Source organism: Platalea leucorodia, assembly GCF_965183815.1.
Source record: "Platalea leucorodia genome assembly, chromosome: 2".
Taxonomy (NCBI): domain Eukaryota; kingdom Metazoa; phylum Chordata; class Aves; order Pelecaniformes; family Threskiornithidae; genus Platalea; species Platalea leucorodia.
Window position 1 is genome coordinate 75,672,878 of NC_138824.1, and position 26,280 is coordinate 75,699,157.

The 26,280-nt window shown below is 40.2% G+C and overlaps 1 protein-coding gene across 1 annotated transcript in view; it reads right to left on the bottom strand.

Moving 5' to 3' along the window:
- Positions 1-26,280, bottom strand: part of ZBED1 (zinc finger BED-type containing 1) — a 168,408-nt gene that overhangs the window by 113,104 nt on the left and 29,024 nt on the right. The window contains exons 2-3 of the mRNA XM_082304355.1: positions 17,610-17,717; positions 4,447-4,515 (exon numbers count right to left, since the gene is read on the bottom strand). Coding sequence (XP_082160481.1) covers positions 4,447-4,515; positions 17,610-17,717 — 177 coding nt within the window. The remainder of the gene's footprint in view (positions 1-4,446; positions 4,516-17,609; positions 17,718-26,280) is intronic.

The window sequence follows — 26,280 nt, forward strand, 5'->3', positions numbered from 1 at the left end:
TCTGAACGTTCAGGAATTTGGGAACTCTCAGCAGCTGGCTTTCTCTAGCCTGCAGGGAAAGCCAACAACAAACAGCCTGGTACAGAGTGGAAAAACGTGGACTGATTTGTTAAAATTGGTGCCTGACATACAGCAAGCGTCAGTGGAGTAACACCCACGAGTTTTTCTGCAATTATGCTTGGTACCTATTGACTAGATTACCCCTTCTTCTTTTGGGTAAATGCTTCAATCTCAGATCTCTAATAACAAGGAAAATCTCCTTGCTCGTTAGGAGGTTATACTGCAAAAGGGAGCAAGAGACCTTGTCATCTCCTTATTCCCTGGCTGAGCCATATGTAGCACAAACATCCCAAGAGAAAGCTCTGGGAAAAAGCCAGGCTTGGCTTGTTGAATGCACGTGAATTGCAGTGTTTTTAAGGTGATATCATTCCTCCTACTGCTTGGCCCACGCGGTCTTGATGTGGGTCAGACTGTAAATGACACGATTTGGTTGCCACCTTGCTAACCTCTGCATTCCTCTGACTCCAAGGGAGAAAGTCTCTTCTTCCTTTCTCACCTGGCTTCAAATGGAAGTCTCATGAATGCTGGGGATTTAGTGTGTAGTTTTATGATTGTGGTTTTATTTGAATTGCCGCAAAAATGTTGGGTGAGATTAAACACAGGCTTCTTCTTTTGAAGAGGTCTGTGCTTAATATGACTTTTACACCCTGTTTTCTCACTAACTTTTAATTTTTCTCTCCTTTGAGTCTCGTTGCAACTCCAGCTCCTACTCCGCAGTTGTGAGAGCCCTTCCTCGGTACTGTGCTGAGTGATATTTATGCATAAACTTTTGCTAATTGCTGATTCCATTGGCATTCATGAACCTATGCTGGAATGAATGAAGCTTTCATTCATGTTTATATATTAGTTTCCAACATTTGTATGTTTGTAATCATCAGGCTAAAACCAGCTTTCATTTGCAGAGATGTAAACTGAGGGTAACTGAGTCAGGAGATATACTCTATTATGTTATTGGAAAGATTTTTTGTAGTATCATTGAAAGTTGAGTTTATCACAAAAAAATCCCAATTCCATAACTCTATGTAGTTTGTTCAGGACTGGTAACTAGTTATGGCTACATTAACAAGCAGTTTGGATCAATAGAAGTCAATCATCTCTAGAGCTCATTTTGTGCTGGGGACCTCACATAGACACTTCTACAGGTCGCTGGGACTCTTAGTGCAGATAAGCTCTAAGTTTGCTGCCATGCACTAATTCTCTGTTACTGCTGCAGCTCACCTCCCAGGCTAGTTCTATCCAAAGAGAATCCAGGTCAGGACCTGTGGTGCCCTCCCTGATGCGAACCCGCACTCAGCAAGCGGGCAACAGTTGAGCGTTGCCTGAAAAGCGCTCTCCTGATCTAACTAACGAACGCTCTAACACAAACACACCCTATGCGTAAATTACAGCGACTTACACAATTAGAATATCTCTGTGGCAATCCCTAGCCATCAACAATTTTCCCAGCCATATAATTGCTACTATTAACAACACAAGTTCCCAATTTAACAAATGGAAGCAAGATAAATACCCACATCATTCTGGCTTCTCCCAGCTTTATGATTCAGAGCATAGCAATCTGTTGCCCCTGGTCTTTTGGAAATAGTGCCCATGTGATAATTTTAATGACAATGCAGCACTTCTTCTGGTCTGTTCTGGATATCTGAGGGCTTTGATTGCTTTATCATGGAGGAGGTTCTGCTGGTCAAGTGAATTGGGTCTGTCATGCCCCAAGGGCCTGTACCTTATTTTCTTCTGCTCAGCTGCCTACCTCTTTCCTCACTCTTTACACTTGGCAATAGGTAACTCAGCACAGAGACCAGACACCAAGGAGGGCACTTAGACTGGAATCGACCAGGAGAGAAACCAAGGAGGCTTCTGGTGTAGCACCATGGGAGAGGATGGGTGGTAGGAAGAGGTGATGTGATGCATTGCTTAGATTTTCTGTGTCCCTTAGCATTGCTGCCTTGTAGGGGACCAGCCGCAACTGCCTACCTCTCTAATACTCTACCATCTTTTGGCATTGGCTCTGGTTTGAATGCCTCCAGCATGGGAAACCAGGCTTCCTGCCTCCCTGTATTCAGAAATTTGATCAGTCCTTTCTTCATGCCTTACAGTGCTGCTGCAAAAAAGCATCACCTGTGTCCATAACCTTTTTATTATTATCCTTTATCCTCCTCTGAAACTGTTAACACGTTATTGCTGATCAGCTGCTTCATACGAACAATTTATGTACATGCTTTGAATCTCACTTGTCCCTGAAGTAAATGTAAATTATGTCAAGTAAAACTGCTTAACCTTAGATAGCAGACAGAGCCCCAAACAGACAGTGGGCCAAGACACAGAAGGATGATACTGCCTTAAAAACACTGTAATTACATGCCTTCAACAAGCCTGGCCTTTTCCCAGAGCTGTCTCTGGGGACGTTTGTACTATGTATGGCTCAGCCAGGCAACAAGGAGAAGACAAGGTCTCTTGCTCCCTTTTGCTGTCTAACCTGCTAATGAGCAAGGAGATTTTCCTTGTTATTAGAGATCTGAGATCTGGATAGCAAACCAATGGCACTCGCTCATACAGTTTGTCCACGGTAAAAGAAGGACAGCTATATTGTCCCAGTCCTTGGTAACGCTGGCTGCCCAGCAATACTGTTTTCAGTAGTTCTCCTACAGGAGTCCAATATTCCAGATGGGAACAGTTTCTGTAAGCAGTTTTTTCATATGGGTCACAGAAAATGCTTAAAAAAAGAGGTCAAAATAACTGATAATGTTTTTACACAGTGACTAAACAGATGTTGAACTGTAGCCTTTGAAAAGGTGCTACATTTGCACAGCTTAGTCCTGTTGACCATATCTGCACACACATCCCATTACAAAGTGATATGCAAATTCATCGATAAGCAATAACACGGGACTGCTGCGCAGGCTTGCACAAGTCCTTTGTACAGGATATTTGCAAATACAAATATCCCTCAATCAGTGAGAAATTCTGAAAAGGTGATACTCTTCCAGTTCGTTTTTAGGCCAAATCTATCAGGACCTGAGATTACTAAAGCCTCCGCCATTATAATTAAAATGAGGAACAACTTCAGTCAACTTTAGACACAATTTCAGCTTTCTCAGACTGCTAGCTGTATCTTGATAAAGTTTATAACTGAAGGTTAAAGCTTACTTCGTTCAGAAAAATCAAGACAGACTGGGGTGCTAGAAAAGTCTGCGATCACACATAAATGAGAAAATAAGGCAGAATCTGGTTTATTCAGCTTCACGCAGGTCACATGATGTAACTAATTCCAAATTGTTTTGGTCTCTGTACAGAAACTTCCAGCAAAAGATTTAAACGATGTGATAATTACCTTTTTCCTTTCATGATGCTTCTGACTATGCCTTAATTTATGATGCTTTTAACTAGCATACATGTATCCTGAGGCTATGATGGATGCACATTTATTTAAGTCAAAAGATAAATCTTAATGAAAGGTTTTTTTAACACAATAATTAACGTATTTTGATCATCATAACAGTAATTATTAGAGGCACAAAAACAGAATCAGATCTCAGCAGAAGCCATGAAGATCCTAAATAGGGTGGAGTACCAGCGCTGCCCTATTATTTTGCCAAGAAATGATACATCAAAGTGGCAGCAGTGAATCATCAGACACTACTAGGAACTACGCCCAGTGAATCCAAGAGATGGAAATATTAGATGCACTAACCTCCATCATAAATTGCAAATTATAATCGCACAGCAGATGATAGTGTGTGATATGCCTTTTCTCATAGTTATCAAGCTATGCTCTCCTTATGCCTCTCCCAACACAACTGCTCATCAGATTAAACAATGAAACCAGAAGAACCACAAAACCATAGGAATTTTGGCTTGATATTAAAGGTCCATCTATTTTTAAGAACAGAGTTTTATTTTGTGAAGGATTATAAGCTCTCACCACGTATCAAATAACACAATTGGGCAGCCCTGTTCTCTTAGAAACCTCTTTAAAAAAAAAAAAGAAATCACCTTTTTTGTGGGATTATACACACCATGAGATGCAAGGCCAGCAATGAAAAAGAGCACACCCACTCTTACCTGCTGTCATCTTCTCCTTAGTAGAAATGACTAGTATTCTGATTTTCTGCCCAGCTATTAAATCAATGTACCCATACACACGGGCAGGCAGACTGCAACTTACAGCCAGCCCTTTTGCAATGACACACAGTAAAGTCAAACAAAACTGAAAGCATTAAAAAACCCCATCCTACTATTTTTTCCCTTGTGTCAGATGTACTTTAAGAATTAGTTTCCCCAAACTAAAAAAGTTTAACAACATACAAGGGGACCTTATATAAAAGAAGATGCCAGCAAAACGACAGGAATAAAGAGTTACTTAAAGAAAAGGGTATAGTATGGTACCTTTTCCAGTCAAAGTTTCTTCTTGTATTTTCCTCACCGCTTCTTGGCCCTCACTCTCACTGTTTCCAGCTGTTACAATACAGAAAATGGGAAATTAGCAATGCAATCAACTTAAGGACAGTGAATATAAGCATGCCACTATGAAGGGCTAACCACCGTGTAAAACCAGTATGAAGTTTGACATGAAAAGGCATGATTCATTGCTGTCAGGCAGCAGAGGTTTTCAAAGAGGGCTCTATAAATGCACTGCTGTTCACACGAGTTCTGCCTGTTTATGTCATTTATTCATACAAGATAGGACCATCTGCTGGCTGGACCAGCAGAATTGAGACGCGAATCTGTGAGCCAAGTGAATTATATCACATGCAGATTCTACAAAAGCTTCACTATAGGTTAGAGTGGACTTCCCCTCACTTTTTTTCCAAAATGAAGACTTCCACAGTTGGAGGAAAGGCCCCACTGCTCTGGCCCAAATGCTTAGGAAAAGTTTTACTAGTGCTAACATAAAATGTGATTAATCACCAAATAAATGCCTTTTGTGCTATTCAGCTTAGCTGGACAGTTAATAATTGTCTGACATTTTTTTGGCTATTTTTCTGTAATAACTTACATGAAAGGAAAAAACACAAGCACGAGCAAAATATTGCACTTGGTAGTACAAGGTAGATTTTTTAACTGAAGTTTAGCATTCCATGTATCCATCCACAAACATTTTGCCTAGCATGACACATCAAAATACCTATTGTTTATTATCTAAATTGGATATACATACTGATATCTCTTATGAACTTCATGAAGTTGCCTTCTTTTCCTGATTATATAAACCTCTGCCTTGGTTTCTATTCAGGCTTTATCTTGTGCTCCTCTACAAGTGTGCTGTCCTCTCATTCACTTGTTAGCTATGCAGCAGAAACTTCAGTTTTTCCACTTTTTTTCTGACATTTTTTTAGTAACAGGGAATCAGCTCTATCAAAGACCAGTAAAGAATTACAGTGTCACAGAGTAAGTTGAAGTCGGAAGGGACCTCAGGAGGTCATCCAGTTCAACCTCCTGCTCACGTTAGTTGGTACATGCTCATATTTAAGATGTTAGAACATGCTTTATAGTGCTATTAAACTGGATTCATTTGATCTCACAGAGAATGTGTTCAAAAAGTGGGAGTAAGCCCTCCGAGACAGATCATGTGTCATCTATCGGTTGCACTAGCTGAAGGCTCAGAGCACTAAATGGAGATTTTTGGGACAACCTGACCACTTCGAGGAGGTAGGCTAATGCATTCTTTTGAGGATGGAGTTTTTGCTGTGCTTCTGCAGTAAAAAACAATGATTTGCAACACATCTTTGTTTTCATGATATGCAGGAAGACTCAATATTTACATAAATGTAGCCAAAATAAAGACATTTAGCATTCCAGATACTGGAGAGAAAATAATTCTCACATAAAACCTAGAGTCATACTAGTCTATAACTGTTCTCTATAAATTCCATTAACTATGGAATTATATTGCTCAGACTGGGCAAGAAAGAAAGAAAAGAAAAAAAAAACCAAAGCAGACATTTGCAGTATTTTCTTCTTGCTGTTGTTTTTTTCCCCTTTAAAACCATCCACCCTTGTACAAAACAGAAACATTCAGCTTGATGCTAATTTCCAGATACAGATGCAGCGTCAACAAACAAACCCTCCAGTGAAACTGCCATTTCTGGGGAAATCTGTGCACAGGGGTTATGGGCAAGGGATCAATTTTCCTCACTGTTTCACCTCAAGTGATGTACTAGAGTAAGATTTCAAACTCAGTGTGTTATTACACCGGATAGAGTTAGGCGAGAAACAAAAATACTTTGGTGCCAATTCTGTGAAGGTCTTATTTGATTCCTCTTTCATTCAGCACTCCTCATGCAGAGAACAGGCTTATTAAAGCCTCCAGTGTCTTGATTTAACTCTCAGTATGTTCACTTAATTTGTTCTTTTAAAAGAGCTTGTGTTCACAACAAATTTTAATTTGCTTTATTTTGCTGTTATATAAATGGTTATTCATTAAAGCTCAGTGCCTTCCAAATTAGCTCATTTTATTCATATTTGCATATTTTTCACTCTAGACCACTGGGAAAAAATAATTATTTTGCTAAACAGTCACTTCAAATGTTTGTTTCCAGCCTGATTCAACAGAGAGTTTAAAAATGAGATTCAGGAGGCTGGAGTATCGCAAAATTGAAATAGCCTCAGTGAAAGCTGCTACTGTAATAGAGACTTTGGAAATATACTTCTTTCAAAGACAATCCTGTAGGAAAGAATAAAGACACTGAACAAATGACCAAAATCCTTACAAAAAGTTCAAAGACATACATATCAGAAAGATACCATAAGACTGGGAGAGTAATCTACACTTTTGAGTTAGCTTAAGGAGATCAGCATCCCTTTGCTGAGGATGGGTGAGAGAGGAAAGGGACATTGCACTGTTGTACTGCTTCTCTCCTAGTACATCCTTCTGGGATCCTCTAAGCAAAGCAAGTGGTAGGCATGAAAAAGAACAACCTCCATTTAAGTGCTACATTAATTATACAAAATTCAAAAAATAATACTTTTTAAGTCATGAAGCTAATACAAGCAACTTTAGGTTGGGAAAAATAAAAAATAATTTGTATCATCTTCTTGATGAAGGTGGGTCACTAAAGCGCATGACCTTCAAGTGTACTGAACTAAAGAGGGGGACAGTTTACTATATGAGGGTCAAATTCTTAACCACCATCAGCTGGTTTAGATCCTCAGTAGCATATTTGTAGTGATTCTTCAGAAAAGTTTGTGATACACATGAGAATCCTCTGGCTGGATTTTTTGCCAATGACTCACCATAATTTTCATACATTCGACATGCCAGAATTTATCCATGCCAGAATTTATCCATTTTAAGTGCTAGAACACCTGTAGGGTAAGATCTGCCTGCTCTGAATTCAAGTGGTTTGGAGGGAAGGATAAGAAAGAGAAGACAGACCATGTTTTTTATGCAGTGAGGGAATCTGAACAAAAGCTTTGAGAAAAAGGGATTCAATGTCTTGAGAGCTTACATCATCAAAGTACCCAAAACCGTAATAATCTTGCTTTTCATGCTAAATTAAAGTGTCTATTGGGAACTCAAAATAGATATAGTTGTATCAAGAACTGTTTATGCAAGGTGTTCAGTGCCCTATCTGATGTTTTTCTTCTACTTAGTCCCCACAGAATAGTGAAAAATTCAGGTAAGACTGATTCAATAACAATGCTGACTACAATCAATTCCAAAAATAAAACTAATAACATAAAAATAAATTCAAGTCTGAATGGATGCACCTGTATAAAATAAGATGTCATTTGAATGGCAGGAAAAATTCTAACTCTTAGTAAAATACTGAAACCCATGTTGGAAAAAAAAAGACGGAAAATAGATTTAAATACAACTTTCAGTCAAAAAAATTGACTCTCCTCTTCAACATTCATCTACACAAATGCTACAAGTCAAAGCAAGATCTAAAGCCACCACAGAAGTACATAGAAAAATTCTTATCAGCAGCAACAGGCTTTGGATCTTACTCTGAAGGTCAGGCTCTGTCATCTTAATCACTTAAGTAGAACCTAACTCTGAAAGTTATTTCAGGGATTTCAATAGAATTATCACAGACCATTGCACAGCCTGAATAAGGTTGGCAAAAACACAGCCCGTGGAAACCCAGCATGGCTGGGAAACACACTATCGTTAGTTAAGGAGTCCTGATACATCTATATGTATATGTATATTTTAATTTCTTTCAATGGGAAAATCTCTCCAAAAGAATAATTGCTCCTCATGCTCATAATTTATGTACGAAATTAATCCTGATAAAAAAGCAAGATCTTTTCCAATTGGTATTTTGCAAAAATAGGAATTTGCAATCTTGACGTTTCAAGGGAACGTACTGCAGGGCATTATAAAGAAATTTAAAATAGTCTATGAACAACGATACAGCCTGTAAAGCTTAAGGTTGCCTGGAGAGAACAAACCCACAAGTTTGAAAAGCCCTTGCTTACCAAAGTTAGCAGGGGGAGAATTTCCCGACTTTCAACAAGATAGATAACACAAAAACGAAACACAAATAAAAACATTTTGAGATGAACACCAAGAAGATGCACAGCACCCAGGATATGGTGGTCCAGAGAAACACGCGACCCCTCCAGCCTGGAGCCCGAGAGCCACCCTGTGCACCAAGGCACCCTCAGCCTGCGATTCAACCCCGCTGCGGCAAACCCCAGGAGGGGAGGCAGGGGCGAGCTGCCCGGCGGCAGGGCAGCCGTGCTGGCACATCGCCTCCCAGCCCTCCCCACACACCCCAGCCTCTGGCAAGTGCGACCCTCTCATTCACCAGTGCCTGTGGAACCTGTCTACCTGAGATAAATGCTCATCCCTTGTCTTATTTAGCCGTAATTACACATCAGCTAATCCCTGAAATGATGAACAACTTTCCAGGGTTCGCAGCCTGCCCTATGGCCCTCCTCACTCCCCCCGATCAATTCAAATAACCCAAGTTTAGAAGTGGTGCCCGTAAACTCTAATGCATAAGTGTGTTACCAGGAGAAGCTTGGTGGTATGGTAATAAATTCTGTATAAATGTATACCATTTGATTAAGGAGTTGCAGAGGGTGATGGTTAGGTGTCTTTGTGGAACAGGATATAAAAAAGATTCCAACTGGAAATTTGAATTAAGGTGCCTCCTCAGAGTAGCATAATCCTCTTTATGGTTGAAGGGGAACTGATTTCATTGGAGCACTAGCCTGAAGACAGGGCTTGCAAGGGCACCCAAAGCCTCAAGAGAAAAACAAAGTCCTATCAGCTGGTGTTAATGAGGATTATGATTTCGTGAGTGTGCATGGCACTGCACAACAAATAGCATGTGCCTAAGAGAGAGGAATGACTGCCCCAAAAAGCTCTGAGGATGAGCAATTTGAACTCAGTACAATATAAGTGTTTTTTTAAATAAATTGATAACGTCTTCAATTAAATAAATAAACTTGATTTACGAAAAAGGAGTATAGATCTTGTGTCTCACCCATAAAACTTCCAAGTCATGAATTTGTTATTCAATAAAGTCAGGTATAAGGATGTGACCTGGTATAAAAAAAAACATGGAGAAAGCAATACAAAGCTTCCTTATGTCTAGAGGTACCACACGTGCTTTGTCATTCAGTTCATCACACAGCAGTTACAATTAAATACATGCCTTTTTGACATGAAAGGCAAAAATATCATTGTAACTGTTCCTTTGAGAAGAGAAGTAAAACTGAGTAAGGAGGAGGATGTTGGTTTGCAGAGAGAAAAGAAATCATCATTCTTGCCCTAGGTTTCAGTAACCCAGCTGTTCCAACAAGTTAAGAATGGCCCTGTTTACCAAACAAAAGACACATTAAGACAAGTGCCCTGTTTCCAACAATAACCCATAGCAGGTGCTTAAGGAAAAAGTATAAGTGACAGCATTAAGCCTAGCAGTGACGTTTGCCAATACACCCTCCCAGCAGCAAGAAGTTTCAGAGATTTCCTGAATCCAGGGTCACGCCTAGCCTCTCGATGAACCTACCTCCACTACTTCATCTAATGGTACTTTCAAGTCATTCAAGCACTTGGCCTCAACAGGGTTCTGGGACAACAAGCTCTGTGATTTAGTGACACACTTAATTACATTAAAAAGGTTGTGCTTCAGTGGTGTTTTTTTGTTGTTGTTGTTGTTGGATGTTCTCTACTTTGTGTACAATAAGACAGAGAATAACCACTTCTCATTCACTTTCTCTATACCATTCACAGCTGCATGACATCACACCTCAGTCAGCTGTTTGCAAGTGGAAGAACCTTTGTTTATTAGCACAGAGCCATCCCATCCTCCTCACCATCCTTCTCTCATTTTTTCCAGTTTTACCAGACTCCTTTTGAGTATTCACAACAGGATGAACCAACAATTTCTACAAAGGAAGAGGGACGCTTCCTGTACTGTTTTCATCTTCTTTCCTGGTAAGTAATAAGATTTTATTTGCCTTTTTGACTGGCATTGAATATTGAAGATGTTCTGCAAAGAGCTTTCAACAGTAAATCACATTTTTTTTTTTGAGTGGTAGTAGTTAATTTAAATCCTATTCTTGTAAATACGTAGGTGTGGTTTTTTACTTATATGCAGTATTTGCATTTACTGGTACGCAGTATTTATCCATCCCTTCATAACCCAGTCATTCAATATTGTGAGATTTTTCCCTGTTCTTCATGGTAGTTAAGATTTCACAGGATCACAGGGTGCTGAGGCTGGGAGGCACCTCTGGAGACCATCCAGTCCCACCTGCTGCTACAGCTGGTTGCCCAGGACCATGTCTGGTGAGGTTTTGAGTATCTCCAAGGATGGAGACCCCACAACCTCTCTGGGCAGCCTGTTTGACCACCTTCAATGTAAAAAAGTGTTTCTTACACTAAAATGGCATTTCCTGCTTTTTGGTTTGTGCCCATTGCCTCTCGTCCTGTCATAGGCACCACTGAGCAGACCCTGGCTCCATCTTCTTGCCTGTCTCCATCAGGCATTTACACACATGGAAAAGGTCCCCCTGAGCCTGCTCCTCTGCAGACTGAACAGTTCCAGCTCTCTCAGCCTCCCCTTGTATGTCAGATGCTCAAATCCCTTAATTATCAATAGTCAAATTAATTGGACTATTCTAAACACATTTATGCAAAATGCATCATCTCACTGTTCACCCTTTTTTCTGTATCTATCATCTTTTATAAATGCACTGAACATATGCCTATGGGATCAGGAGTCCCGTTGCTTCATCCCAAAGCAGAAAAATAATTCTTAAATGTTGTTTTCCGTCTCCTAATCAGTTACTAATCTACAAGAGATGTTTCTCTTATCTCAAGACAAGCTGGCCACTTTAAAATCTTTTGGCATGAACCTTGCCAAAAGCTTTTGAAAAATCAAGATTAAATTAATTCACACGGTTGTTGAATTCTTCAAAGCATTTAATGACTACTTAATGAATAAATTAAATAAATGTCTAGAAAAACTGCACTAACTCTTCCAAAATTTATCATCACATATTTAACTCTGTATTTTTTACAGTGCCTGACATTTTTTTCAACATAAAAATCACATTCACTGGACTATGTACAACGTCCTTCCTAAAACTGCCCAATAGTCACATTTGCCCGCATTACACTTCTCCTATACTAAGGATGATTTAAGGCCCTATGCAGAAGATACTAGTCCAGAAATACTTTTATACTATTGAGGGGTTTTGTTTTTAATCACAGCAGCTTGTTTTAGACTGTTTTAATTTATTTTCTGATGGGTGGTACTGTACTTACACTGAGTTTGCAATAATCTCCATACTCTTCACAAGCACTGCATCTCTTCAGCTGTTCATTTCACACACTTCTTTTAGAAGCGAGAGTGAACAGCCATTGCCTGTCACAGACCACATTTTCAGATTGAAGACTCCAAGCCCACTTGGTTGTTCCTCATGAGGATACTTCTCTGTACCTGTGATTGATAAGCTTTTTTCCTCTAAACCATTTCAGTTTCTGTTATACTTTTTGAAACGTGCAGACCAGAACTCAACACAGCATTTAAGGTGCTGGCACACAAAGGATTTATACAGTGACAAACTCAGGCTGTCTGTTTTGTTTGTTCCTTTTCTAACAATTTCTAATATTTGTTTTGGTTTTTGCAAGCTATTGAGCACTGAGTTTTCATAGAACAGTCTATGAATCCCCAAGATCTTCCTCCAAAGTGATGATGGTCAACACAGAACCCATCATTTCTTTTTCTGGAGTTAAGATTTTTCCCCTTCTCCCCCATTTTTCGCCATTTCCATCACTCCATATTGTTCTACATTGAATTGAACATGCCTTTTAACACTCAGCTTCTTATGGTCTTCCTGCAATTCTTCACACACATCCCTGGTCTCTATTACCCTGAATATTCTAATACAATTTGAAAGACTTGCCACTTCACTATTTGCTCTTCCTCTAAAATTATACGTTGAAAGCATGGGTTCTAACACATATCCCTGTTGAACTCCAGTGGTAACACCCTCTCTACTAAGAAAATAAACATTTATGTCTATGTTCTGTCATAACATGCAATGTTATTGTATGAATGTAATGACACTTGTACTTATCCTTTGGGCTGTGTAGTGTCCTTAAGAGTCTTAAGGAATTTTGCTTTAAGATTTCTAGAAATCCAAACAAACCATATCAACCTAAATCTCTCTCATTCACATGACAATTGAGCTCAGTTAATCATTTTACTATGCAAGACACCTGCACAGTTGATTGAGTTACATTTCCACTTGAGATTACTGCCCAAAAGAGAATTCTTACGCTTTAAGCGTCTTTTTAGATGTTTGTCACTATTTTAATAATAGTTTCAAACATCCCAAGGAATGCCATAATGAGTTTGATCATAAATAAGTACCCTTTAACCACTGCCAATTATCAATAAACCCCATAAATTTTACAGGTGAAATGTTCAAAATTAATAAACATAAACAAGTACATTCTTTAAAAAGGAAAAAGTCTTTTTAAAGCTAGGACTGTGACAGTCTTCAAACAGAAATTAGGGACTAACGTGTTCGACAAAATTCTTACTGATTTGGAAGGTTGTGTGTGGCTGTGTGTGGCTCTGTGTAAACACATAGTGTATAAATAACAGGCAGCACCGTAAGTGGAGTTTTTCATAACCCCGATTACAGTGTACTGATATGTTAAAAACTGAACTGAATGACAATTATAAGGCAATCTCCATGCATTTTCTTAGTGTTCATACCAGAAAAAGGAAACGGTCACCCACTTGTAAAAGGCTGGTAACATTTTGACACTTCCTGACTAACTCTACAACTCATTCAGGCCCAACAAAACCTGGCTAAAATTAGGAAGATAAATACTTTTCTAGAAAAAATTATAACTCAAGCGTGTCATACATCTATGTACAGTGAGAAAAAAACTATTACAGGATCCCATATAAATTTTCAGTAATAGAAATTACATCAGTCTTTGAAAATGAAAAATTTCACCATCTCGATAGGGTTTAATTATCCTTCTAAAGTCACTTTGTAGTATTATACAACATAAGAATTGTCTGATTTATAATGCAGAGAGTCCAGCCTGAAAATTGGAAACTAATGTGAATGAAAGAGGTGACAGAAATATCTCGTGCTTGGTCTCCTGCAGGGCTTACAGAGGTCACACACAAGTGCTGAGTCTGGTTATGGATCTACATTTATTTATGCCAAAATTGCTTGGTTCAAATAAATCACTTGAATATATATACATATATATAAATATAATGAGACTGTTTCCTTCAGAATGTGAGCCTGTCTTAGAAAATTGTGACACTGACATACTCAGACACTAAAGATTGATTACACTGTCCTGAACCTGGTGTTTTATACCAAGCAGCATATGTGTAACATTGTCAAGCTGGAAATCTTTTGATTTTCATTCACCATCATCAGACAGGATTATCAAATCTTCTGTATTAGATATTATCACACATTTTTTCCAGTCTTCTTTTATCAATGTACTGAGAAAAAAAGAATCAAACTGAAGCTCTCTCTTTTAAAGTCAACAATTTTAACATGCATTCACAGAATCCTCTTAAAATTAAACCCCAGTGATGAAGGATGGAAGGAATATGAAGAATTTACACTTCTAATCAGTCTAAATTCAGACTCACAAAACCATGGCCAACACTGTGAATCAGAGCTGAACCTACCGGGTTTTATGAATGGGGGGGTCACAAAAACGGCCGGGATGTCTTGATTTTCAATGTCCTTATTGTTAAGAGCATCTTTATTTTTAAGCGCACACAAAACACCATCTTCAGTATAAGTCACTGGTCAGTAGGCACAAAAACGGTGCGTCATTTACTTTCTCTCTCTGAAAATTAAATTGCAAGCTTATTTATCAAGTAGTAAATTGCATAGGAGGGAGCAGGAGCTCCTGGTGTGGCTTGACTCTGAAGACTCACCGCTGGCAGTAGCTTTCCCTACCAGGGGTCCGCTGTCTGTCATGAGATTTTCCTGAAGTAAAGGCCCTGCCCACTGTGAGTAATGCTATCGCAGCCTGGCAAAAAGTCTCAATGAAATCTATCAAACAAACTCGTGGAAAATGACTTTCATCATTTCAGCATTCATGCCAACCTTTTTCCCAGCGAGAGGCTCAGGGCAGGGCAAGCAGCACCCGCAGAGGGAGACCATCAGTGGGAGAAAGGAGTCTTGTGCACCAGTACTGAGACTGGAAAGGAAGAAGCTGTAAAAGCACTGTGCAACCACTTGTTGAAAATGCTCTCAGTGAGCACACTGCCTTTTCATATGGTGCCTACTCATGTTCCACAAGGTAACATGCTTTCTACTTCTTTGTTTTCCTCATTCCATTGGTAGATTGGATTTAAAAGTAAGTCACTTCAAACATTTACTCCTCTAAAATGTCAAATGGAGTCAAAATCACATCCATCACAAATGGTGAAACATCTTCACATCAGACCTTCAGGTTTGACTCATTTGCCTGCTGCAGGGATATCATTCTTTCTTGCTAAATATTCCCATTACTTAGTCCCTGTCACGGGAAAGAAGCATTCAGTGAACGGGCAAGATTGACTGTGAGCTACACGAGTCTCCCTTGCAAGCCCAAATTCACCTAACAAACATCCACGGTTTTTTCACATAAGTTCACGCCTATATACAAACATAGGGTGAAAACATTTCTAGAGTAGAAAGCTTGAGCACACTTGATGTCTTACTTGAGGCTTAAATCTTTGTTTGTGCGGCCTGAAGCTGAATGTGCTAGCAGGTATTTTAAGCATACTCTGGCTGCTTGGGGCCAACAGTTAGCAACAAGGATGGAAGGTCATTGCATTTAGTGTGTTTTTGAGACTGTTTTAATCTTGAAACTGGAACAAAGCCTGAGACTATCCATTCTACTGACAGGGCTTCTTTGCTCTGAAGAATTTCACAGACAACAAAGATGGCTGTGACTCACTGGGCTCAGCGTTTAGGTCAGAGTTTACCTGAAAGAATTGAATCAGTTGAAAATCTTACTCATCTAATGCTTCCTATAATTAATTTTATTAATTTACATTTGTAGAGATTCGTAATGCAAATATTAATGTTGGTACAAATGAAGAGCGAATGGGTATGTGTGTGTCTGTAAGCACCAGAAGAAAGAGCAGAGCGAAGAGTTAAAAGAATGGCCCATATTGAAAATAAAGGACATGTTTCCAGGACACCATTCCTGTATTGTTTATATCAAGGCCACATCACAGAGGACTTGTCAGCAGATGACTGTGCACTCTGACACCAGGAGGATAACATCACGGTTGCGGCATATCACCTATACCATTACTTTTCCTGTTGGCCCATCCAGAAAATAGGCTATAGACATAGCCTATATAGTCCAGACGAGGAAAAATGTACTAAGAGCTGATGACTCCTAAAGGGTATAAAAGATCTGTCTGTGAACCAGAGAGACAGGATCAGGACTCAGGAGCTGGCGTACATTTTCCCACGCTGCACGTAAGTGATGCTCACCAGGCCACTTGAGCACTCATATCTTGGTACTTGTGAGAGTATGGGTGTGAGTGAATGAGATCGATGAGAGGGTGACTGTGAGTTAGAAAACCAGCTTATTTAGAGATTTTGTAATTATACATCACCTTCCCTTTCCCAAAGACCTCACACCAAATTTTGTTACACGAAACACTCTAAACGGTATAAAAAAAGTTTCAAAAAGTAGCAATATTCTATGCTTCCATGACCCTATGCAAAGAGAAGAAAATTGGCCCTTTTGTTTTCCCACTGAGTACATTTTTGCAGTCCACCTTAAACATGAAAAGAGACTTCTTTACTGAAATATTAATGCTGGCATCATTAGCTACATCTAGCTACATTGGCTACATCTAGCATCTAGCTACGTATAGCAGCATCTGTTTGCATTTTTGCAGATGCTTGGTTTTGACACATCTATTAAAACATGTATGAGTAAGTGGTATTCTGCATTACACCTGTATGATTCTAGGGCAACTCCATTAGTGTTACTGACTGCACTAGACTAAAAATACATGGCTACTATGCTCTTGTTTTTGTTTGGTGTGTTTTTTTTTTTAAAAGATGTGTATACAAAACCTTAGAGAGACCATATTCTGTATAAAAGCTAAATAAAATGGCATCACCAGCTTGCTGGGTGTATTATGAAATACCAACCTTCAGTGACCTTATGGTGTTACAGTATTATAGGTAAAAATCTAGTGAAAGATGAAAGGAGCATAATGTAGCATTTTAAACATAAGTATTCATGATTTTACATACTGATTTAGTAGATATATTAGTGTGTATATATATATGTAGTACAGAAAGCTTTAGAATATAGTAAAAAAGTCTCATTAATATTGTCTGTAGTAGAGAGAAGAAATTCTGCACTCAGGACATTTTTGGAGTACCTACAGAAATTCACCTATCCTAACTTCAGATGTTTAAAAGACATCTCAATCTAACATAGTCACCTTATAAACTCTTTATAATCAGTGGAAAGAAACAGGCATCTGCAGTAGGTGAGTTGTCCGGCCCATCTCAGATTGACACGAATGAACCTCTCAGAGTATTTATTTTCTTGTCTTGCCTACAAAGGCCACCTACAGTGATAAACTAAGAAGTAAATGTGCAATTTTTACATGGCTGAAATTATAAGAGCTTCCTCTGCCCTTCTAACACAGATCATCCCCCACTACACACTGGAATATTCCTTCAAGGAATTAGTTTTCCGCTTAATGAACATGTGCACCCTAAAGTTGAAGCATAGCCCATCCTCAGTAACAAGATAATAAAATATTTTTGTAATAATACCTATATTTTTAAGTCTTTTTCATGACTTTATTGTTTACTTCTTAGGTAAGGTAGTCCCAAGTCTTCCAAGTTTTGCATAAAAAAAATCCTATCTACTTTTCTTTAAAAACTTGCAAAGCAAAACACAAACCAAATCTTTATTTATGCTAAATGCTAGCAAAACCCTGGCTCCTCCTCTCTCCTTCCTTCCCCTGGCATATACTTACTTGTACTGAAAAGAAAATATCCCTTAAAATAAAAATTACTTTCTGAAACAAAAATATATATTAAGAAAATAATTACTTTACCTATTATAACGTGCATGCCAAGTCTTGCCAAATGCTTCACAGTTTGGTAACCAATTCCTTTAGCACCTCCAGTCACTATAGCAACCTTTCCATTTTGTGTAGGGAAAACTATATGAAGAAAAAGAAATAACACAAGGTTAGTTCCCAGTAGTAACACAATTAAGAAGTTAAGATGTATTTTAAAGAGATGTACACTTGACAGACCACTCAAGCCGGGCCAGTAAACAATCTCAAAAGCAAACTCTGTATGGAAATAAAAGCTACAGAGCATCTGCCATTATTTACTGCACTATAATTTTCCAGTATTAACAGTTCGTGAAAGACTGAAGTTGATAAGAAAGACAAACACCCAGTTCAGAAAGTTTCTCCTTTCTATTTGCATGCATTTTGTAATCCTGCAGTAATCTGTCCTTTAAAATCTTCACCTTAACTTTGTTATAGAGCAAGGTGACAGCTGTTACAAGTCAGCTCAGGGATGGTTCACTTCATGAGTACAGGGAAAAAAATTCAGTCGGCAGCATAATATCCTGCAAACTTCTTGAATGACGAAGGACAGGCCTCTACCAGTAACACAGGGGAAACAGCAAGCAGCTCAGTCAAAGACGACACATCCAAAGGGCGGGAGCCGGTCGGCCTAATTTACCTGAGTAACTGAGCACTCTCTTGTTGAAAATCACAGGGTCCTGGCCCTCAAAGGAAGGAGGGAGCAATTTTTTGCATGAAAAACCCCACCTGCTTTTCCCACCCACCCCAGCCCTCTGCCGCAGAAGCCAGCGTCCCCGGTGCCCGCGGCCGGCCCCACACCGCCTCTGCCCCCACAAGCGCTTCTTGGGGGCAACACGCAGCCCAGCGGGTAGGGCACGCTCCCCGAACCCCCTCTGCTAGGTGCTGCTGAGACCTACGGCCCGTGCCGTCCCCAGGCAGCCCTTCGACCGACAAGTGAGCTGAAAAGCGGCTGGGATGGCCCCAGCCGGGCGGCCGCCATCCCGCCTGCGAGCTCTCACACCGGCCGTGGGGTGCCCTTCAAAATGGAGGCAGCCCTCCCGCCAAAGGAGAGCAAAGGCATTTTAATTTAACTGCTTGTGGGAGGCATGCGTTAGGTCAAATATCAAATATGATTTTTTGACGAGGTGGCAAATCTTTCATGTGAAGCACCGTGTGGTCTTCAGGCAACTGAGCTGAATTTCTGTTTGCTTCTTAGAAGAAGCTGCTAGGTATTTATACAGGGAAAATGGCGCTGAATATTTCATTTTGCTGCGGTGCAGTGTCCGTAGGCAATGTTACAGATAACAAATGTTAAAAAGATGCCGACTTTCGTCTATCAAAGGACTTTCTATTTTGATTTCTAGGTTTTTAGGGGATTGCTTTGTTGTACAACACAAGCTCATATTTTATATGGTTATGAAACACAGAACTAGTGGTGATACTTGCTTTCTTCACAGCAACTTCAAAAAGGACCCAGATTTCACCTTTTCTGAAATACATAGTTCTTCCCAGCACGATTCACATGAATTTCTGTTCTCTTCAGGTAATGATGACGTGATTCCTCCCATCCATGCAGAGTGAGAATTGTTTGAAAGTTAATTCCTATTACAGTGATACCCATGCATGTATGTGTCCTAATATATACAATTTGAGCTAAATAAAACTTCGCTAAGGGCTCCAGTTAGTTATATAAGCAGTCCTGCAATTTCCTCCAAAAATATTTATCGCAATAAACTCTAAGTAAAATGCACCCATTTTTTTAAATACTTAAGCCTAGAAATTAAAGCTAGACCTGATATTAAATGCTTGGGAAAATTTTCCATTCCAGGTAGTCTTTTTTTAATTGCTTATTACTTTACCAGACTTGGCCCTTTTAGATGATGTTTTCCTGGTCTGTTTTCTGTCAGTGAAGCAGAAAAAAAAAAGAAAAAAAAAAGTGTTTGCAGTTTTCGAAACTGCAGACAGGAGATAAAGATTTTAAAGAGGAAGAAAAATAAATGTTCTTAGTGTGATACAAGTTGTTGTCACCTCTATGTGAACAACCCTTGTACCTCAGTGTGACCGGATACGTTTGAAATTTGGCAAGGACATATAATCTCAAGTCCTTTCAGCCACGGAGTGAAAACCACTGTCTGAATGATGTGCGTCCTTAAAAAGGGGGGGCAGTATGTGCCCAGTGTTCAACTTGGGTGGCATTTTAGACCACATGAAAACATGAACATGTTGCCTTGTACCAAAGGCGTGCTGAGAGGAGGCAGGTCTCTTAACCAGGAAGAGGGCAAAACTCTTTGCAAGATGGCAGACAAATCTGAAACAAATGGCAAAGGCAGAAACCACAAGAAAAAGAAACAAAAATGGCCCCAGAACTGATGGGATGCTGAGGAGGGTATGTTCACAAAAAGGGCCTTCTCAAAGCCACCTCTGGCAGAGATTCACAGGTCTGGGTTCTCCGGGATGCTTCGTTAGTTTCCCCAACACGTAACTCTAGCAATTCAGTGAGAAAAAAGGCTACATACAACCTTACCACACCAATACCCAGCCTTCTTACATCCCAGTTCAGGTTTTTTAGCTCAAAAAGTTCAAGACTCTGAAAAAGGAGCTCTTACAAAGCAAATATCCCTTCGTCCAGCCGAGCCCACACTGTGAAACCCATTCTGAGGCCTCTCCTGAGGGGTCAAACAGCTTTAAATCCACACAGGGAGCACTGGCATTGCCTTGGCGTTAAAGTGGGAAAGGCCATTTCTGGCCACAATAGTTACATGTGTGAATTCTGCATGTGGCAAGTGCACACGTACTTGTAAACAAAATGCCATCTAGAAGGCAAAATCATGAGCTGAAGTCCACTAAGTAATTTTCTTTTAAAGTATCCATGAGGGCTGCAAAGAAAAGGACAATTTTTGGTCCCAACAGCCACTCAAGTCAGGTACACTACCAACCTGCGATGAGGAGCATGACAGACAGACTCCACTGCAGAAATGCATTCAGGGAGATCCTATATTACAGAGAGCTTTAGAACTGGCCTGTTTGTAGCAGCCAGCTTCAAGGACCTAAGAAAGCACCCAGGGAGAGAGAAATGAGGGCTGCAGACACATGGATAAATGGCCAGTATCTGTTTTATTTACAACAGCTACAGTATACAGCTTCCACAGAGCATGGGTTTGAATAGACACAACACTGCATGTCACATCTCAGTATATCGGCTCACTTCATCTAAAATGGGAAACACGAAGAGAAAAACATCTTTGGGAGAAAAAAAAAACCAAAACCGCACACACCCCAAAACAACCCTCTCAATTATTATTATTTTTAATTTTCTTAATCTTAAATTAATTTTAATCTGCAGAAAAGGTGTATTGTTTCCATGAAAACAGATACCTTAATGTAAAATGAATCTCCCTGAAAATGAGACGCTGCTAGTTCTTACATCAATAAAAGCAGTCAAGATCAAATCCAGGCTGTGTGTGTAAGTCATCGGCAACTACAGTGAAAGGCAGTCTATCGGTGCCCTGTTCCCACTGGAACTCCACTGGCGGGTAGAGTTTGCAAAACACCCAGCTTTTCAGTGTGAAAACACCCCTTCCACAATGAAATCCAGTATCAGACTTTCAAAGCAGACCTGGGCTCAGCCTGGTTTTCCAGCAGATACTGGTTTATTTTGTGTGAGAGGTTGAGCCGAGCGTGGCCGGAGGCTGGGAGCTCCCCGGGCTTTGCCACACAGGGGAGGTTCCCTCTGGTGCTTCTTGCACCTCATTTAAAACACCCCAGCTCTCTCTCTGCCTCTGCTTCTGGTAAGTAGGTAGATACTGATCTCAATTACAGAGGCGTAATGCCAGTGATCTCACCGTGGGACATGAGAACCATACAGTCCTGGTGCTAATGAAATCCCCTGACCAAGCACTAGCAGTTCATCTCCCTTTTTGTTCGAAGAAACCAGCCTGCAGTCCTTAAGTGCTGCTGAGAGGCTTCTCCCAGGCTGAAGGCTCTGCCTGCATCCCAACGTATTTGGATGAAATAAGCCTGTCTACTTTGCAAGTCGATTAAGCTAAAGCAGAAAAATAAGGCAGATTTATTCTGTAATAAATATGTCCAGATATGAAGGTATTTTAAAATAATTATTGTCCTTTTAAATATACTTCTCCTTAATCTGAAATAACTTCCATGTACAGAGACATCCTCACACACACAGTCGATACTACGAAGAATTTAAGGCAATTCTGTCATTTTTAAAAATACTAATTTTCAAGGGACTTTTAAAGAGGGCTGCCGAGACATCTCTGCAACTGCCAAGACTACAGAGAAATAAAACAGACTGCAGAACTGTATCAATGACCACTTCCATATCAATGACCAGTTCCTGCCTGCAAAATCTCAACTCTGGGGTAGGGATGGGGGTAATTGAAGTAGCCAAATCAAAACAGAGGCATTAAACTTCCTTCTTTGCAGAAATGTACTATCTGAACACTGACAATGCAAACCCCAGAAGAAGAGCTCCCCTTAAAAGTTGCTTGCTTCAGTATTCTGTAATCTTTAAAACATAGCCTGTTTGAGGCAAAAAAAAAGAAAAAGTATTAAAAGTTCATTAAAAGCAAATCACATCAAATTTTTACTAAGTAAGTTCCATCTCCTACCCTATTAATCCAGCATCTGCATTGTGGAACATGATGAGTCATGTGGACATTAAAATATAATATCTTTATATTAATCTCTTCATTAAACCCTCTTTTTAAGACATTGAAGGCCAAAGGCAGAATTTAGATTGTCTGAATCAGTCTCCAGTCCTTATCAGGCAAGAAAGACGAGCATTGCTGAAGGCATCCGAAGGGCTGGTCAGAGGGGCCACCCGAGAGGTTGGAGCCATGCTGGAACCTGCCTGCTCCTCCTGAACTGGGTGCTCGGTGCAGAGACTTCGCTAATATTTGTGCTGAAGAGACCCCCGCAGACAAATCCTAACAGTTATTTTTTTCCTTCCTCCTATAACTGAATAATTCACATGCAAATATTATGACTGGCAGAACCACAGATAAAAAAAAAAAAAGGAAAAAAAAGACAAGAAGCCACAATGACTATTTAGTTTGATGACAGAATAACAAGTGCCAAGTTTGGATCTGTTCCTGTATAGCAACACCGAGTGAGAAAAAGAGACCAAACTGTAATTGTCAGTCCTCATGTAATGCCACAGGACAAGGCACAATTGAGTTTTTCTAGTTGGCTAAAGAATGCATATAGTACAGTCTACCACCGAATTACTGAGTAGTTTTTCCAATCCCAAAATACTCCGCCTCTTTTTCCCTGATTTACACCGTGGCAGTGCTGAGATTATAGCCATTAAGGTCCCTTTCAAAGCAGATGTAGAAAAATAATTCATTTGCTACTCCAAGAGGCAATCAGTAGACTGCTGGGGAATCCACGCAGCTTTCAGCAACAGCCTTTTGTTTGAGCCTTACGGTAACATCTCCGTTAACTTCTGTCTTGGCAGAAACCAAGTAAACCGGGTCCAGACTCAAAAAGTCATTCCAGAACTATCCTAACAGAGGACAATTTCAGGTACTCAAGGCCTGAGGAATAAACCAGACAATCTTTTTTTTTTTTTTTTTTTTTCTTGCATGACACCAGCTTTCACCAGCAGAAAAGCTGCATGTCCTAAGCCTATCCTAAGCCTGGTCAGATGATCTTTCAAATGCAAATACTCTTCTCAAATTTGCACACCAAAATCTTTTCTGCCTCTGCTGCTTCCTACCACTTTCCTAAGGTACATCAATATGCAATCAAGATTGAAGGCTTTTAAGGCTGGAACCAGGTAGGTGGCAACCAGCCTGACTAGTCCTTCTGTGAAAAGGTATCTTGCTGGTTTCAGCAGTTGCAAGCCATCAGACCTTCCGCTCATGAACAACTGTCATGCGTACATGCAGATCCACTGGCACATGACCAACAGGTTCAACGTACCTCGAATCGATGGATGCATTGTATACAGGTGATTTATTTGCCCAGGGAGAGCATCTGTTTCCAAGCACAACTGGAATTTTGCACCAGCTAGGTGACAAGACTCCTAGTTTTTGTCTTACTTCACTTCTGCAGAAGAAGTGAAAGTCAGGAATCACGAGGAAACGGAGGTACTGGAAACAGGCTGGCCCTCGAGTTACTCATGGGAAGGGAAAGGCGTTGAAGAACCAGAACAGCAGGAGAAACCAAACCATGGAAATGTGTCCCTTACCCTACAAACACATAGTACCTCAAGGTGCTATTAATGGAACAGCAGCAGCCAGATGGCTGTAAGAATTTCAGCAGCCAGGGGAAGACCTAATTTAAGAAGCTTCCCACACAGGCACCGATAGGGAAGATGGATTGTTAACAACCACTCACAAAACCACAGCAAAACCCCTGGCACCTGTAAGACCAAGTTTCTTGTTTAACTGTTGCACAAGGCACACATGGGTCCTAAACCGCTGTGTGCCAACTAACCAACAAACAATAACTCACTGCTGCTGGAAATCCAAAAAAGCTCCATGCCCCGTATTTCAGGCTGGGATATCCTACACGGGAACACATGTGCAGCCCATGCCTTGTGAAGTGGACATTTCCACAGCTGGGGAGAGCTCCTGCACACGGGCAGCACAGGCAGTCGCAGGACCAGTGGCAGCAATTTGTCTGGGCTGCCTGGACACCTGGGAACCCAACCAGTGCCATAACTCAAGCCAAGGCACCAGGTATCCAGCAAGCCCGGACAAATGGCTGAAGTGCAGCAAGGCAACAAATGACACAAAAGGAGGACAGTCGGCAGCTACACCAGCTAGAAAAGCAGCGTGCTCACCCAGCAAAGGAGCTAATGTTTATCCTCATCCCTTCCCGACTTCATCAACAGGGGAACAAATGATATCTCTTCAGAGTTAGCAGCAAACATCTGCTGAGCCAGACTAATACATTTTTTTTAATTGCCAATGAAAACAATGAAAAAAAAAAAAACAAAACCAAATTTAATCTTGCTGTAAGGTTATAGCATTTGTTTAGCTTTTTGATAAGGATGCCAGCTTGCTTATAGGAACAAAGTGATAACATTTGCAGGCAAGTTGACAAACCAGAGACAGACATTCCCAAAATCGACTCCAGGACTTGTCCCCACATATCTCATTTAACACATGGGAAAGCCATACTACAAAGGATTAATAAGCAGAATAGCTCCTCCTCCATCTTATTTTTCATCTCATGAACACACTGGGGAGCCTTGGGAGCTATTAGATAGCAACAAGTATTATCAGAGTTCAGTAGCACAAGATTGGAGCACCAGCATCCACAGCAAGACCTAACTATAGTAAAAGAAATCCACATATTAAAAAAAAGATGCAAGATCAACTGGCACAGTAGTAAGAAGAGAGTTATGACACCAGCATCACAGGATTGAAAGAAATATTTTTTCTTTGCTAAAGAAAATAATAATATCCTAAATAAGGCAGTTTTTCAGAGCAACAGCCTCTGGCACTCAAAAATCCAAGTCCTGTGATAAGAGATCTCTCTAGCAACAATGGGAAGGGGGGTGGAAAGCAGCACTAAAAATTTCATTTGCATGACACACCTATCTGCATTTCTTCTAGTGATTCTTGGAAAGACAGGATAAATGCAGATAAAGGGAGAAGTGTGTGTGGAAGGCAGGGTGTGGAAGGGGAAGGAGAAGGGAGTATTAGACTCTCAAAGACACAGGAAAAAAAAAAGATTTTTTGTCAAGAAGAGGTAATTTTTAAGTGCTTCAACACCCTTTCCCCTCTCTTTATCTTCCCTCTTACTTCCAAGCATTTCGCTGACAGAGATGCATCTCTAAGCAATTTAATACACCTCAATCATAAATCTCTGCATGGTGTATTGTCCTCAAGACAAAAAAAGGTCCAGTGAGGAGACCTGCATAGACAGCTTGGCCTTCAGCTACTTATGGATGCAAATCAACTGTGGTTTGGTGCAGGGAAGATGGTGTAAGCCAAGGCACTATAACCACAGACTGGTAGAAAGGTAAACTACGGCTATTGCAAAAGTCATTCAAAAAATATTTCCTCTGCACTTGCACATGTATTTTCAGTGCTCTGTTTTCTAGAGCGTATGACTGGAGTTTTTGCAAGTGAAGATGTCCTGCCTGGTCACAAGAGCCGAGGGAAGCTGCATTTTCACACATCTTTCAACTACAGCCTGAGTGCTTTTGCTTTATTTGTCAAATAGGATCCTCAGTAATATTGATCCTGGACTTTGTGATGCTGCTAGACTTGTCAGAAGGGCTGCACAAAGAAAAAGATAATTGCAGTTTGCAGAAACAACATAGATGGTAATTTTCCAAACTGATTTAAGCTGTCTTTGCTCTGACTGTGAAGAACATTTTCCTCCAATAAACTCTACGCGGACCTTCTGCATCAGGCTCATTGATCACATGAAAAAAACCTGAATGTTGCCTCCCCGAGAAGGAAGAGGTTGGGATTGGAGAAAACTAAAGAGGACGGTTAATCCGGGAAGTTTTCTTGCCATTTCTGAACTGGGTTTCTCTAAGACAATGGGAAACAAGGCTGCATTGAAAAACGGTTTGATGAAGCATATATATGATCTTTCTACAATACAAGTTCAGGCTGATTTTGACAGAGAGATATTAGGAAATTTGATCCCAACAAATACGGAGCTGCCCTAAGGTAAAAGAAAGCCAAAGTAGAAGGGAGGG